The following is a 13,729-nucleotide window of genomic DNA, read 5'->3' on the forward strand; positions in this document are numbered from 1 at the left end:
GTAGTAGGATGAGGGTGCGGCTAAAGGCTATCAAAACTGGTCGCCTAGAGCGTTGGGGACAAAGAATAAAAGGAGCAGATTTATGGGCGTGGTAGAATAGATTCTGGGCATAATGTGCAGACAGGGGTATGGTGGGGCGTGGGTACAGCGGAGGCAAGCCCAGGCACTGGGTGATGATAAGAGAGGTTGTATCTCTGGACATGCTGGTCTCAATGGGTGAGGTCACCGCATGTGTGGGGGGTGGGACCAAGGGGGTATCAGAGGTACGGAGAGTGGAACTACAGGGTCCATTGCAAACCAAAACAATGATAATGATAACTAGCCTGAACAACAGTATGCAAGGCATATTGATATTTGAGAGAGACATACAATAAGGCATAAAGTGATTGCAGGTCTTGATTGGGAGAGCTAGCTAAAACAACAGGTAAGATAACAGCAGCAATAACAGGGTGCTAGTCTAACACAGCAACAACAGGTAAAAATGGCAACGACTAGGCAGAGAGGGTCGGATTAACTACACACAGATCCTGAGTTAAAGCACAGAGCCGACAGATAAAACACAAATAAACAGAATGGAGTACCGTGAATTAATGGACAGTCAAGCATGCATCAGCTATGTAGCCAAGTGATCATAGTGTCCAGGGGGCAGCCGTAGATGGAGCAGGGAGGCCTTCACTAAGCTAGCACGCGGCGTTTAAAGTTAGTAGCCCGGGGGGTGGTCTGCTCAGACGGAGGGGGTCTGCTCAGACGTGGTCGTGTCGACAGAGAATCCAAGCCAGATGGCGATGGCGAAAGAGAGGTTGTGAATTGTAGAATTGTGTTTGCTAACTGGTGCTAGCTTCGTGGCAGTGGCGCTAGCTACAAGCTAGCTGTGAGGATCAGAAGTAGTGGCTCAGGGATTACGGCAGGAATCCGGCGTTGTTGTCGAGAGACAGTCCGATGCTGGTAAATTGGTGAGTAATATCCAGGCTAATAACAGGGCTGGTGTCTGTGCAGAAGGTAAAAGCTACTAGCAGCGGCAAAAAAAAAATGGCTAAATTAGCTTGTAGCTGGTATTGTAGCCCAAGAATTTGCTGGTAGACCTCTTCAGCTAGCCGGCAGATGGGCCTAGCTCGAGGCTAGCTCAAGGCTAACTGGTGCTTGCTTCGGGACAGAGGTGTTAGCCAGTAGTAGCCACTCGGTTGCAGCTAGCTAGCTGTGATGATACGGTGTAATTGTCCAGAGCTTGCGTCAGGAATCCGGTGATGTGGTAGAGAAAAAGCAGTCCTATATGCTCTGGGATGATATCGCGCTTGCAGACTGGCAGGTATTGGCCCGGTATTGAAGCTGGCTGTGTCCGAGTTGAGGGTGAAGACCGCAGCAGTGGCTAACTGACTACTAGCTAGTAGCTAGTTATCTGGCTAGCTTCTGATTGGGGTTACGGTTCTAAAGTATAAAAAAATAGCAGGTCCGTACCACATTGGGTGAGGCGGAATGTAGGAATGTATATTCAGTTCCTAGATGGAAAGTGAAATTAAAATATATACGAAATGTATACGAAAAATACGAAGACTATTTACACGGGACAGGACAAACAAAGACACGTCCGACTTCTACGCCATCTTGGATCAAGTTCCCCCTATAAGTGGTAGCGGGTAACTGTATTTTACCGTGATCTTATTCAATCCACGATAATCAATACACGGGCGCAAACCTCCATCCTTCTTCTTCACAAAAAAGAAACTCGAGGAGACAGGTGAGATGGAAGGCCGAATATATCCCTGTCCCAGCGATTCGGTGACATATGTCTCCATAGCCACCGTCTCCTCCTGTGACAGAGGATATACGTGACTCCTGGGAAGTGTAGCGTCTACCAAGAGATCTATCGCACAATCCCCCCGTCGATGGGGTGGTAATTGAGTCGCCTTCTTCTTACAGAAGGCGAGTGCCAAATCGGCATATTCGGGAGGAATGTGCATGGTGGAAACCTGGTTTGGACTTTCCACCATAGTGGCACCTAAGGAAACACCTACACACCTCCCTGAACACTGACAGGACCATCCCTTGAGAGCCCTCTGTTGCCACGAAATAATCGGATCATGAGAGGCCAACCAGGGAAGACCCAACACAACAGGAAACGCAGGAGAGTAGATCAAGAAGAGACTAATTCTCTCCTCGTGATCCCCCTGCGTTCTCATAGCGATGGGCGCTGTGACCTCCCCAACCAGCCCCGACCCCAAAGGACGACTATCTAAGGCATGTACAGGGAAGGGAACATCAACAGGAATAATAGGGATCCCTAATCTATGAGCCAAAGAGCGGTCAATAAAGTTCCCAGCTGCGCCTGAATCTACTAGCGCCTTATGCTGGGGATGTGGGGAAAACTCAGGAAACTCTATAGGTAACCACATGTGTGCAACAGAAGGCTCTGGGTGAGTGATGTGCCTACTCACCTGAGACGACCCACCAGTGCTCCGCCTGCTACCTCGACTTCCAGGAGAAACACCCCAGCACCGGACAGCAGTGTGCCCTCTGCGTCCACAGTTGGTACATGGAGTGGATCCCCCTCCGGTCTCCCTCCTAGCAGCCCCTCCCAACTCCATAGGGGTTGGATCCAAGGAGCTGGGTAATGGAATGGGCGGACCCCGATCTAGACGCCCGCGGGAGGCCAACAGGTTATCCAGCCGGATAGATAAATCCACCAGCTGGTCCAGGTTGAGAGTGGTGTCCCTGCAGGCTAGCTCCCTACGAACGTCCTCTCGTAGACTACACCTATAATGATCGATCAGGGCCCGCTCATTCCATCCCGCACCAGCGGCCAGAGTACGGAAGTCCAGGGCATATTCTTGAGCGCTCCTCATCCCCTGTCTTAGATGGACCAATCGCTCTCCCGCCGCTCTCCCTTCAGGTGGATGATCGAAAACTGCCCGGAAGCGGCGAGAGAAGTCATCATAATTATCCAGGGTAGAACCCTCTCTTCCCCAGATGGCGTTGGCCCACTCCAGGGCTTTACCAGTCAGACAGGAGATGAGGGCGCCCACCCTCTCGTGTCCCGAAGGGGACGGATGAACAGATGCCAGGTAGAGCTCCAGCTGTAGGAGGAACCCCTGGCACCCGGCTGCTGTTCCATCATAGGCTCCTGGGAGCGAGAGCCGAATCCCACTGGGTCCGACCGGTGGAGGGATGGACGGTGGTGTAGGTAGAGGTGCGGGTGTGGGTGCTGGGGTCTGATTTACTGGGAGACCTCCTCTCTCCCATCTGTCCATAGTTTGCAGCACGCGATCCATGGCTGTCCCTAAACTATGCAACATGGTCGCGTGCTGTTGAACCTGATCCTCTACTGGTAGAGAAGGGCTGGCTGCGCCTGCTGACTCCATTTGAAGTGGTCCGTGATTCTGTCAGGGTTGTGTGCGGAGAATTATCGGAGTCAAGCGCAGGACACAGGTGTAGAGCGAAACCACAGTGTTTTACTCACAATCAATTGCAAAAATTCCACAAATGGAAATAATCACAAACACAACGTATAAACCACAACCACTAACGCACAAACAATCACGGACAAAACAGAAATGAAAGCCAGAGGGTTAAATAGGGAACATAATAGGGGAATAGGAACCAGGTGTGATTAATACAGACAAAACAAAACGAAACTGAAAAATGGATCGATGGTGACTAGAAAGCCGGTGACGTCGACCGCCGAACACCACCCGAACAAGGAGAAGGGCCGACTTCAGCGGAAGTCGTGACACATCCTGTCTTGTGCTCCTACAGGCACTCTGTAATGGAAAGTGGCAGCTTGTCTAACACAAATAAATACTTTGTCACACAATCCATTTGTAATGGGGGACTTGAATAATACTTGGGACATTTCATTATTTTGTTGTTTTATTTGTCTTTAAGGAGAAGTGTATCTAAAGTTCCATGCATAACACTTGTTTTTTTATCAACATTTATAATGAGTATTTCTGTAAATTCATGTGGCTCTCTGCAAAAACACCTCATGTTTTTGAACTACTGAACATAACACGCCAATGTAAAATGAGATTTTTGGATATATTATTATGCACTTTATCGAACAAAATATACCTATGTAACATGAAGTCCTAAGATGAAGATCATCAAAGGTTAGTGATTAATTTTATCTCTATTTGTGCTTTTTGTGACTCCTCTCTTTGGCTGGAAAAATGGCTGGGTTTTTCTGTGACTTGGTGGTGACCTAACATAATCGTTAGTGGAGCTTTCGCTGTAAAGCATTTTTGAAATCAGACACTGTGGCTGGATTAACGAGAATTTTATCTTTAAAATGGTGCCTAATACTTGTGTGTTTGAGAAATTTGATTTATGAGATTTCTGTTGATTTGTATTTGGCGCCATGCAATTTTATTGGCTGTTGGCGAGGGAACCCCAGTCCGAGACAGGTTAAAGAAAAGTGGGAGATTGTTAAGTTCATGTTATAAGTATCCCTATATTTCTGTTACTACGGTGATATCACTCTGTTATTAGTACGCCTGGGAGTGTCAGTGTTGATGGACCTGGCCTGAGTGTCATGGTAACCATGTATTGTGGAAATACGGTTTAGTAAACGTTGTTCAACTGGAACATAGTCGTTGTGTCATTTTGAGTGAACACTGTTTACTCATTACAATCTAAATCTGATACCTCACTGTCTGTCTTCTGACTGATACTGCTTTTTAAACGGGTCTGGTCAGTCTACTCATATATTTGTACAATAAATATACAAGCAATACTTTGATAATTTGTCATTTATAATAATGAGACATTAATTTATGAATATATATGGCAGGTTTCAGGACACTGATGTAACTGAATATGTTGAAAAATTATACTGCCTCGAATAGCAGTGTGATAGAATAGCAGTGTGATATTAATATGATTTGGCTCTTTGCAGGCTGTCAGGCTGTGGAGTCACAGAGGAAGGCTGTGCTTCTCTGGTCTCAGTTCTCAGTTCAAACCCCTCACACCTGAGAAAGCTGGATCTGAGTAACAATGACCTGAAGGATTCAGGAGTGAAGCTGCTCTCTGATGGACTGGGGAATCCCCACTGTAAACTGGAGACTCTGAGGTCAGTATTCCTGTAGTTGGTCAACAAGTGATAACTGTTCACCAGATCCACATGTGTTTACCAGGCACACATAGTCTACACCATATGTGTTTGGACAGTGAAGCTTACAGTTTTACATTTGGTGCTATGCTCCAGCATTTTGGATTTGCTATGTTTCATATTAGGCGACAGTACAGAATGTCACCTTTTATTTGAGGTTAATGGTGAGAGGTTAGCATGTTTTATTGTAGCCTCTGTTATTGGTAATGGTGAGAGGTTAGCATGTTTTGTTGTAGCCTCTGTTATTGGTAATGGTGAGAGGTTAGCATGTTTTGTTGTAGCCTCTGTTATTGGTAATGGTGAGAGGTTAGCATGTTTTGTTGTAGCGACTGTTATTGGTAATGGTGAGAGGTTAGCATGTTTTGTTGTAGCCTCTGTTATTGGTAATGGTGAGAGGTTAGCATGTTTTGTTGTAGCCTCTGTTATTGGTAATGGTGAGAGGTTAGCATGGTTTATTGTATCCTCTGTTATTGGTAATGGTGAGAGGTTAGCATGTTTAGTTGTAGTCTCTGTTATTGGTAATGGTGAGAGGTTAGCATGTTTTGTTGTAGTCTCTGTTATTGGTAATGGTGAGAGGTTAGCATGTTTTGTTGTAGCCTCTGTTATTGGTAATGGTGAGAGGTTAGCATGTTTTGTTGTAGCCTCTGTTACTTTCTCACTCATTATTATTCATGATTCATTCATTATCTTTCTCAATCATGGCATCATCAGGATTACTTTATTAGTGTTTAGAAACATGTTATCTACTCACTTAGAAAGAAAATTACTCAACACCAAAGAATTGCAGTGTGATTTTAATATGATTTCACTCTTTGCAGGCTGTCAGGCTGTGGAGTCACAGAGGAAGGCTGTGCTTCTCTGGTCTCAGCTCTGAGGTCAAACCCCTCACACATGAGAGAGCTGGACCTGAGCTACAATCACCCAGGAGACTCAGGAGTCAGACTGCTCTCTGCTGTACTGGAGGATCCACACTGCAGACTGGAGAAACTCAAGTATGTAGAGGGTTTATGTCAATGTTCATATCAGACATGTTTGACTTATTAGGCTAGATAAGAAAAACATTCTTACCACCACTTGGACAAAGTATGTGTGTGTGTGTGTGTGTGTGTGTGTGTGTGTGTGTGTGTGTGTGTGTGTGTGTGTGTGTGTGTGTGTGTGTGTGTGTGTGTGTGTGTGTGTGTGTGTGTGTGTGTGTGTGTGTGTGTGTGTGTGTGTGTGTGTGTGTGTGTGTGTGTGTGTGTGTGTGTGTGTGTGTGTGTGTGTGTGTGTGTGTGTGTGTGTGTGTGTGTGTGTGTGTGTGTGTGTGTGTGTGTGTGTGTGTGTGTGTGTGTGTGTGTGTGTGTGTGTGTGTGTGTGTGTGTGTGTGTGTGTGTGTGTGTGTGTGTGTGTGTGTGTGTGTGTGTGTGTGTGTGTGTGTGTGTGTGTGTGTGTGTGTGTGTGTGTGTGTGTGTGTGTGTGTGAGTTCAGGTGTATCCCTCAATGACTGTCTGTTCTTCTGCTTACCGCTACAGTGTGGAACATGGTGGAGAGTTCACAATGAAACCTGGGCTTAGAAAATGTGAGTGTTGACTGCTGTGAAGAATATGACTAAGAATACGTCTTAATTCAAGTTAAGTCAAAGTCAAAGACCACCATCATTACTTACTTGGTCATTTTAAATATCAGCTGTAGTTCTACAGAATCAGAAATCAGGGACACCAAAGTTTACAAAGAGTTGCTTTGACAAAGTGTGTGTCTGTGTGTGTGGAGCGTTCGTGTTACACAAGAAATGGTTGTTTGTTTTCGTGTGTATGTGTGTGGCATCTTCGTGTTACATTAGAAATGTGTGTGTGTTCATGATGCATACAGGTGTGTGTGTGTGTGTGTGTGTAATTAATGGGAATAAGTGTGTTTTATATTACCATTCAGTATAACATATGATCATTCAACAAGTCTCAAGTTACCTCAACTTCTCCTTTTGATACCTAGAAATCTACATTTAATGAATTAGTGAAAAGTGAGTTAACATTCTAATGTGAATGATGATGATTTCTAATATTGTGTCTGGTTTCATCCATCAGATGTCTGTGATCTCACACTGGACCCAAACACAGTAAACAGACTCCTCTGTCTGTCTGAGGAGAACAGAAAGGTGACATGTAGGAGAGAGAAGCAGCCGTATCCTGATCACCCAGAGAGATTTCAGGACTGGGGACAGGTGCTGTGTAGAGAGGGTCTGACTGGGCGCTGTTACTGGGAGGTAGAGTGGAGTGGGAGAGGGGCTGTTATAGGAGTGACATATAAAGGAATCAGCAGGAGAGGAATGGGTGATGACTGTTGTCTTGGATGTAATTACAAGTCTTGGAGTTTGATCTGCTCTGACAACAGTTACTCTGCCTGTCACAATAATAATCACACTACCATAGACGTCCCCTCCTCCAGCTCCCACAGAGTAGGAGTGTATCTGGACTGGCAAGCCGGCACTCTGTCCTTCTATAGAGCCTCCTCTGACACACTGACCCACCTGATTACATTCACCTCCACATTCACTGAGCCCCTCTATCCAGGGTTTGGGGTTTGTTTTGATGGCGACTCAGTGTCCCTGTAAATAATAACCTGACACACACACACACACACACACTGGACACACACACACACATACACTGGACTGAAACACACTGGACACAAACACACACACTAGACACAAACACATACACAGGACACACACACACACTGGACACACACACACACACACACTGGACTGAAACACACTGGACACACACACACACACACACACACTGGACGTACACTGGACACACACACACACTGGACACACACTGGACTGAAACACACTGGACACACACACACACACACACCGGACTGAAACACAGTGGACACACACACACAAACTGGACACACACATACTGGACACACACACACACACTGGACACACACATTGGACACACACACACACACACACACACACACACACACACACACACACACACACACACACTCAAACGGACACACACACAAACACTAGGACACACACACACACACACACACACACACACACACACACACACACACACACACACACACACACACACTCTGGAAACATACACAGGACATACACACACTGGACACACACTCACACACACACAAACACACACTGGACAGATACACACACACACACACACACTGAACACACACACACTGGACACTCCTCCTGTTCAGCCTGTACATTAATGATCTGCCTTCTGTCTGTACTGGGTCTGAAGTTCAAATGTATGCAGATGATACAGTGATATATGAGCAAACAACAAGCTGCACAGGAACTCACTACTGTAATGGTCCAGGTTACAAAGTGGCTCAGTGACTCGTGTTTGCATCTCAATGTGAAAAAAAACGTTTGCATGTTCTTCACAAAGAGGGCAACATATGCTACTGAGCCAGATGTCTGTGTGTCAGGGGAGAAGCTCCAGGTGGTATCTGATGATACTGAGCCAGATGTCTGTGTGTCAGGGGAGAAGCTCCAGGTGGTATCTGATGCTACTGAGACAGATGTCTGTGTGTCAGGGGAGAAGCTCCAGGTGGTATCTGATTTTAAGTACCTTGGCATCATACTTGTTTCCAACCTCTCTTTTTAAAAGCATGTGAAAAAGATAATTCAAATAACCAAATTCAACCTAGCTAATTTCCGATTTATATGAAATTGTTTGACTACAGAGGTAGCAAAACTGTACTTCAAATCTATGATACTCCCCCACTTAACATACTGCTTGACTAGTTTGGCCCAAGCTTGCTGTACAACTTTAAAACCTATTCAGTCTGTCTACAAACAGGCTCTCAAAGTGCTTGATAGGAAGCCCAATAGCCATCATCACTGTTACATCCTCAGAAAGCATGAGCTCCTGAGTTGGGAAAATCTTGTGCAATACACCGACGCATGTCTTGTATTCAAGATCCTAAATGGCCTGGCTCCCCCTCCACTCAGTATTTTTGTTAAACAGAAAACCCAAACATATGGCAGCAGATCCACAAGGTCTGCCATGAGAGGTGACTGTATCGTTCCCTTAAGGAAAAGCACCTTTAGTAAATCCGTTTTCTCTGTGAGAGCTTCCCATGTCTGGAATACACTGCCATCAGACACACATAACTGCACCACATATCACACTTCCACAAAATGCATGAAGACATGGCTAAAGGTCAATCAGATTTGTGAACATAATCCCTAGCTGTGTATTGCCGCTTTCCATGTTGTCTGTTGTCTGTAGCTTGTGAGGTGTGGAAACACTCTGTTGCTTTTATGAATTTTGTCTTGCTGCTTTTTGTTCTATGTTGCTCTGTCTGTATGCTACGTCTTGCTTGTCCTATGTTGCTCTGTCTGTATGCTATGTCTTGCTTGTTCTATGTGGCTCTGTCTGTATGCTATGTCTTGCTTGATCTATGTTGCTCTGTCTGTATGCTACGTCTTGCTTGTCCTATGTTGCTCTGTCTGTATGCTATGTCTTGCTTGTTCTATGTTGCTCTGTCTGTATGCTATGTCTTGCTTGTCCTATGTTGCTCTGTCTGTATGCTATGTCTTGCTTGTTCTATGTTGCTCTGTCTGTATGCTATGTCTTGCTTGTTCTATGTTGCTCTGTCTGTATGCTATGTCTTGCTTGATCTATGTTGCTCTGTCTGTATGCTACGTCTTGCTTGTCCTATGTTGCTCTGTCTGTATGCTATGTCTTGCTTGTTCTATGTTGCTCTGTCTGTATGCTATGTCTTGCTTGTCCTATGTTGCTCTGTCTGTATGCTATGTCTTGCTTGTCCTATGTTGCTCTCTCTGTATGCTATGTCTTGCTTGTCCTATATTGCTCTGCGTGTGCTCACTGCTCAATGATTGTCTATATTGTAATTGTTTTTAATAACCTGCCGAGGGACTGCGGTTGAAAATTAGCCCGGCTGGCTAAAACCGGCACTTTTACTGAAACGTTGATTAATGTGCACTGTCCCTGTAAAAATAAAATAAACTCAACTCAACTCAACTCAACTCAACTCACACACACACACACACACACACTGGACACACACACGGGACACACACTGGACACACACACACACACACACACTCACACACTGGACACACACACAATGGACACACACACGGGACACACACTGGACACACACACACACACACACACACACTCACACACTGGACACAAACACACTGGACACACACACACACACTGGACACACACTCGCTGGACACACACACACACACACACCAGCACAAACACACACACACACAGTGGACACACACACACACACACACACACACACACACACACTGGACTCAAACACACAGGACACACACACACACACACACTGGACACACACAGAAACACACACACAGCGGACACACACAGGACACACACTCTGACACACACACAGTGTGATTTTATGATATATTTTACTGTTTCTCTATGTACCACAGGAGGTTGGTGGGATCTTAATTGTGGAGGACAAGCTTGTAATGGCTGGAGGGGAATAAGTGGAATGGTATCAAACACGTGGTTTCTATGTGTTCCATTTCATTCACTCTGTTCCAGACATTATTATGAGCCGTCCTCCCCTCAGCAGCCTCCTCTGGTATGTACTGTCCTATATGTGAGAGAGCTCCAACAAGGAATTACAATGTATGTATTACTTTTAATACCTGCAAATGGCAAATAAACTACTTGAACTCCTTATGAATGTCTGCAGACAACTAGGCTGTTGGCGTCTTACAAGAGGTGAAAATATTACAGGAATATTCTGCAAATGTTGATGAAGACGTCACTCAATACACCCAAAACAACATGCAGTCTTTCCACAAGACTCCCATGAAGTTATATTGTGACGTTATGAGTTGACGTTAAAGTAACATTCTCAGAACATACTGCACTTGTTTTATACTGTTTTAGATGTTTAAAAACAGTTTAAACATTTAAACTCTTACAAAAACACCGTTAAAATACCAATGTGATAATTTGTTGTGTCTTTTATGTTGAATAACAAATTGTACAATTATATATGGACATATGCTCCAAGTACATGGATATATTGTACTTTTCAAAATAAAACATACTTGTAACAAGAAAAGGCATGTTAATTGTGAAAACAATTTCGATATTGATTTTACATTGCTTCTCCCAGTCGCAGGTTGACGTTTGTCATGAATCTTGACCTGGAGGCAGAACTGCGTGATTTCCTCTAGATATGCAGGCTGCAAAGTCAAAAGTGTGTTTTTTTACAGTTTTTAATAATCTCTAACATAATTTTGTCCAATCTGTCGTCACATCTTCAAACCTCTAAACACAATTAACACAACATCCATCTGTTGTGGACCAGACCATTAACACAATTAGCACAACATCCATCTGTTGTGGACCAGACCATTAACACAATTAGCACAACATCCATCTGTTGTGGACCAGACCATTAACACAACTAGCACAGCATCCATCTGTTGTGGACCAGACCATTAACACAACATCCATCTGTTGTGGACCAGACCATTAACACAATTAACACAACATCCATCTGTTGTGGACCAGACCATTAACACAATTAGCACAACATCCATCTGTTGTGGACCAGACCATTAACACAACTAGCACAACATCCATCTGTTGTGGACCAGACCATTAACACAACATCCATCTGTTGTGGACCAGACCATTAACACAACTAGCACAACATCCATCTGTTGTGGATCAGACCATTAACACAATTAGCACAACATCCATCTGTTGTGGACCAGACCATTAACACAATTAGCACAACATCCATCTGTTGTGGACCAGACCATTAACACAACATCCATCTGTTGTGGACCAGACCATTAACACAACATCCATCTGTTGTGGACCAGACCATTAACACAACTAGCACAGCATCCATCTGTTGTGGACCAGACCATTAACAAAACATCCATCTGTTGTGGACCAGACCATTAACACAACTAGCACAGCATCCATCTGTTGTGGATCAGACCATTAACACAATTCATGTTGTTTTCACAGAATATGCAGTCAATTAAACACATTTCTAAAATGCTTCAATTTTCTTTACATACAAGCTTACCAAATACCAAAATGATGGATCTTTCTTGTCTTATTTACAAATGCTTCCACACAGCATTCCAGAAATGAAGACCTGATGTTCAAAACCTTCAATATATTATAAAACCTCTCCTTCTGCAACAACAGCAGCTCAAAGCTGTATTGAAACAGCTGAATGAACAGATCATTGAAACATTGACAAATAGCTGATTTACTGTAAGTTGTGTCAAATAGACCAACCACAGCTGATTCCAATATCAATCGGAGACATAGCCAGGTGTTGAAGTTTTTTCAATTACATGGACATACACAGTAAAAAGAGGACTCTTTTGATTGATGTTGTTCAATGTGGATACAGAACAACACAGAGGAGCAGAGAGAGAACAAATAATGTCTGGACACGGGAGAGGAGTAGTTGGACCAGGGAGAGGAGTAGTTGGACCACGGAGAGGAGTAGTTGGACCAGGGAGAGGAGCAGCTGGACCAGGGAGAGGAGTAGTTGGACCAGGGAGAGGAGTAGTTGGACCAGGGAGAGGAGTAGCTGGACCAGAGAGAGGAGAAGCTGGACCAGGGAGAGGAGTAGCTGGACCATGGAGAGGAGTAGCTGGACCAGGGAGATGAGTAGCTGGACCAGGGAGAGGAGTAGATGGACCAGGGAGAGGAGTAGATGGACCAGGGAGAGGAGTAGATGGACCAGGGAGAGGAGTAGTTGGACCAGGGAGAGGAGTAGTTGGACCAGGGAGAGGAGTAGTTGGACCAGGGAGAGGAGTAGTTGGACCAGGGAGAGGAGTAGCTGGACCAGGGAGAGGAGTAGCTGGACCAGAGAGAGTAGTAGCTGGACCAGGGAGAGGAGTAGCTGGACCAGGGAGAGGAGTAGTTGGACCAGGGAGAGGAGTAGATGGACCAGGGAGAGGAGTAGTTGGACCAGGGAGAGGAGTAGCTGAACCAGAGAGAGTAGCAGTTGGACCAGGGGGAGTAGTAGCTGGACCAGGGAGAGGAGTAGTTGGACCAGTGAGAGGAGTAGCTGGACCATGGAGAGGAGTAGTTGGACAAGGGAGAAGAGCAGTTGTACCAGGGAGAGGAGTAGTTGGACCAGGGAGAGGAGTAGCTGGACCAGGCAGAGGAGTAGTTGGACCAGGGAGAGGTGTAGCTGGACCAAGGAGAGGAGTAGTTGGACCAGTGAGAGGAGTAGCTGGACCATGGAGAGGAGTAGTTGGACCAGGGAGAAGAGCAGTTGGACCAGGGAGAGGAGTAATTCGACCAGGCAGAGGAGTAGCTGGACCAGGCAGAGGAGTAGTTGGACCAGGGAGAGGTGTAGCTGGACCAAGGAGAGGAGTAGTTGGACCAGAACAACGGAGAATGAGAGGTGGGAGAGAGGAGTAAGAATGCGTGGTGGTGTTCAATGAAGAGTAAGAGCTGTTGTCACTGATGAAATAAGAGCCACAATCATAGACCATGTGATAAACCATGGTCTATCACTGAGAGAGACTGGTGAAAGAGTCCAGCCTAATACCATGGACTATCACTGAGAGAGTCTGGTGAAAGAGTCCAGCCTAAT

General features: G+C 45.3%; 1 protein-coding gene across 4 annotated transcripts in view; it reads left to right on the plus strand.

The window, feature by feature from the left end:
* LOC139575073 (NLR family CARD domain-containing protein 3-like) overlaps window positions 1–11,209 on the plus strand; it is a 188,840-nt gene extending 177,631 nt beyond the window's left edge. For 3 of the 4 annotated variants that reach the window (XM_071400055.1, XM_071400054.1, XM_071400056.1), the window contains 4 exons: window positions 4,889–5,062; window positions 5,920–6,093; window positions 6,613–6,659; window positions 7,162–11,209. In XM_071400055.1, the coding sequence (XP_071256156.1) occupies window positions 4,889–5,062; window positions 5,920–6,093; window positions 6,613–6,659; window positions 7,162–7,688 (922 nt within the window). In that variant the 3' untranslated portion in view covers window positions 7,689–11,209. The remainder of the gene's footprint in view (window positions 1–4,888; window positions 5,063–5,919; window positions 6,094–6,612; window positions 6,660–7,161) is intronic. The other variant, XM_071400057.1, reaches the window with a different exon arrangement.
* Window positions 11,210–13,729: the final 2,520 nt, after the last annotated feature.

Source organism: Salvelinus alpinus, chromosome 5 (genome assembly GCF_045679555.1).
Source record: "Salvelinus alpinus chromosome 5, SLU_Salpinus.1, whole genome shotgun sequence".
Lineage (NCBI taxonomy): Eukaryota > Metazoa > Chordata > Actinopteri > Salmoniformes > Salmonidae > Salvelinus > Salvelinus alpinus.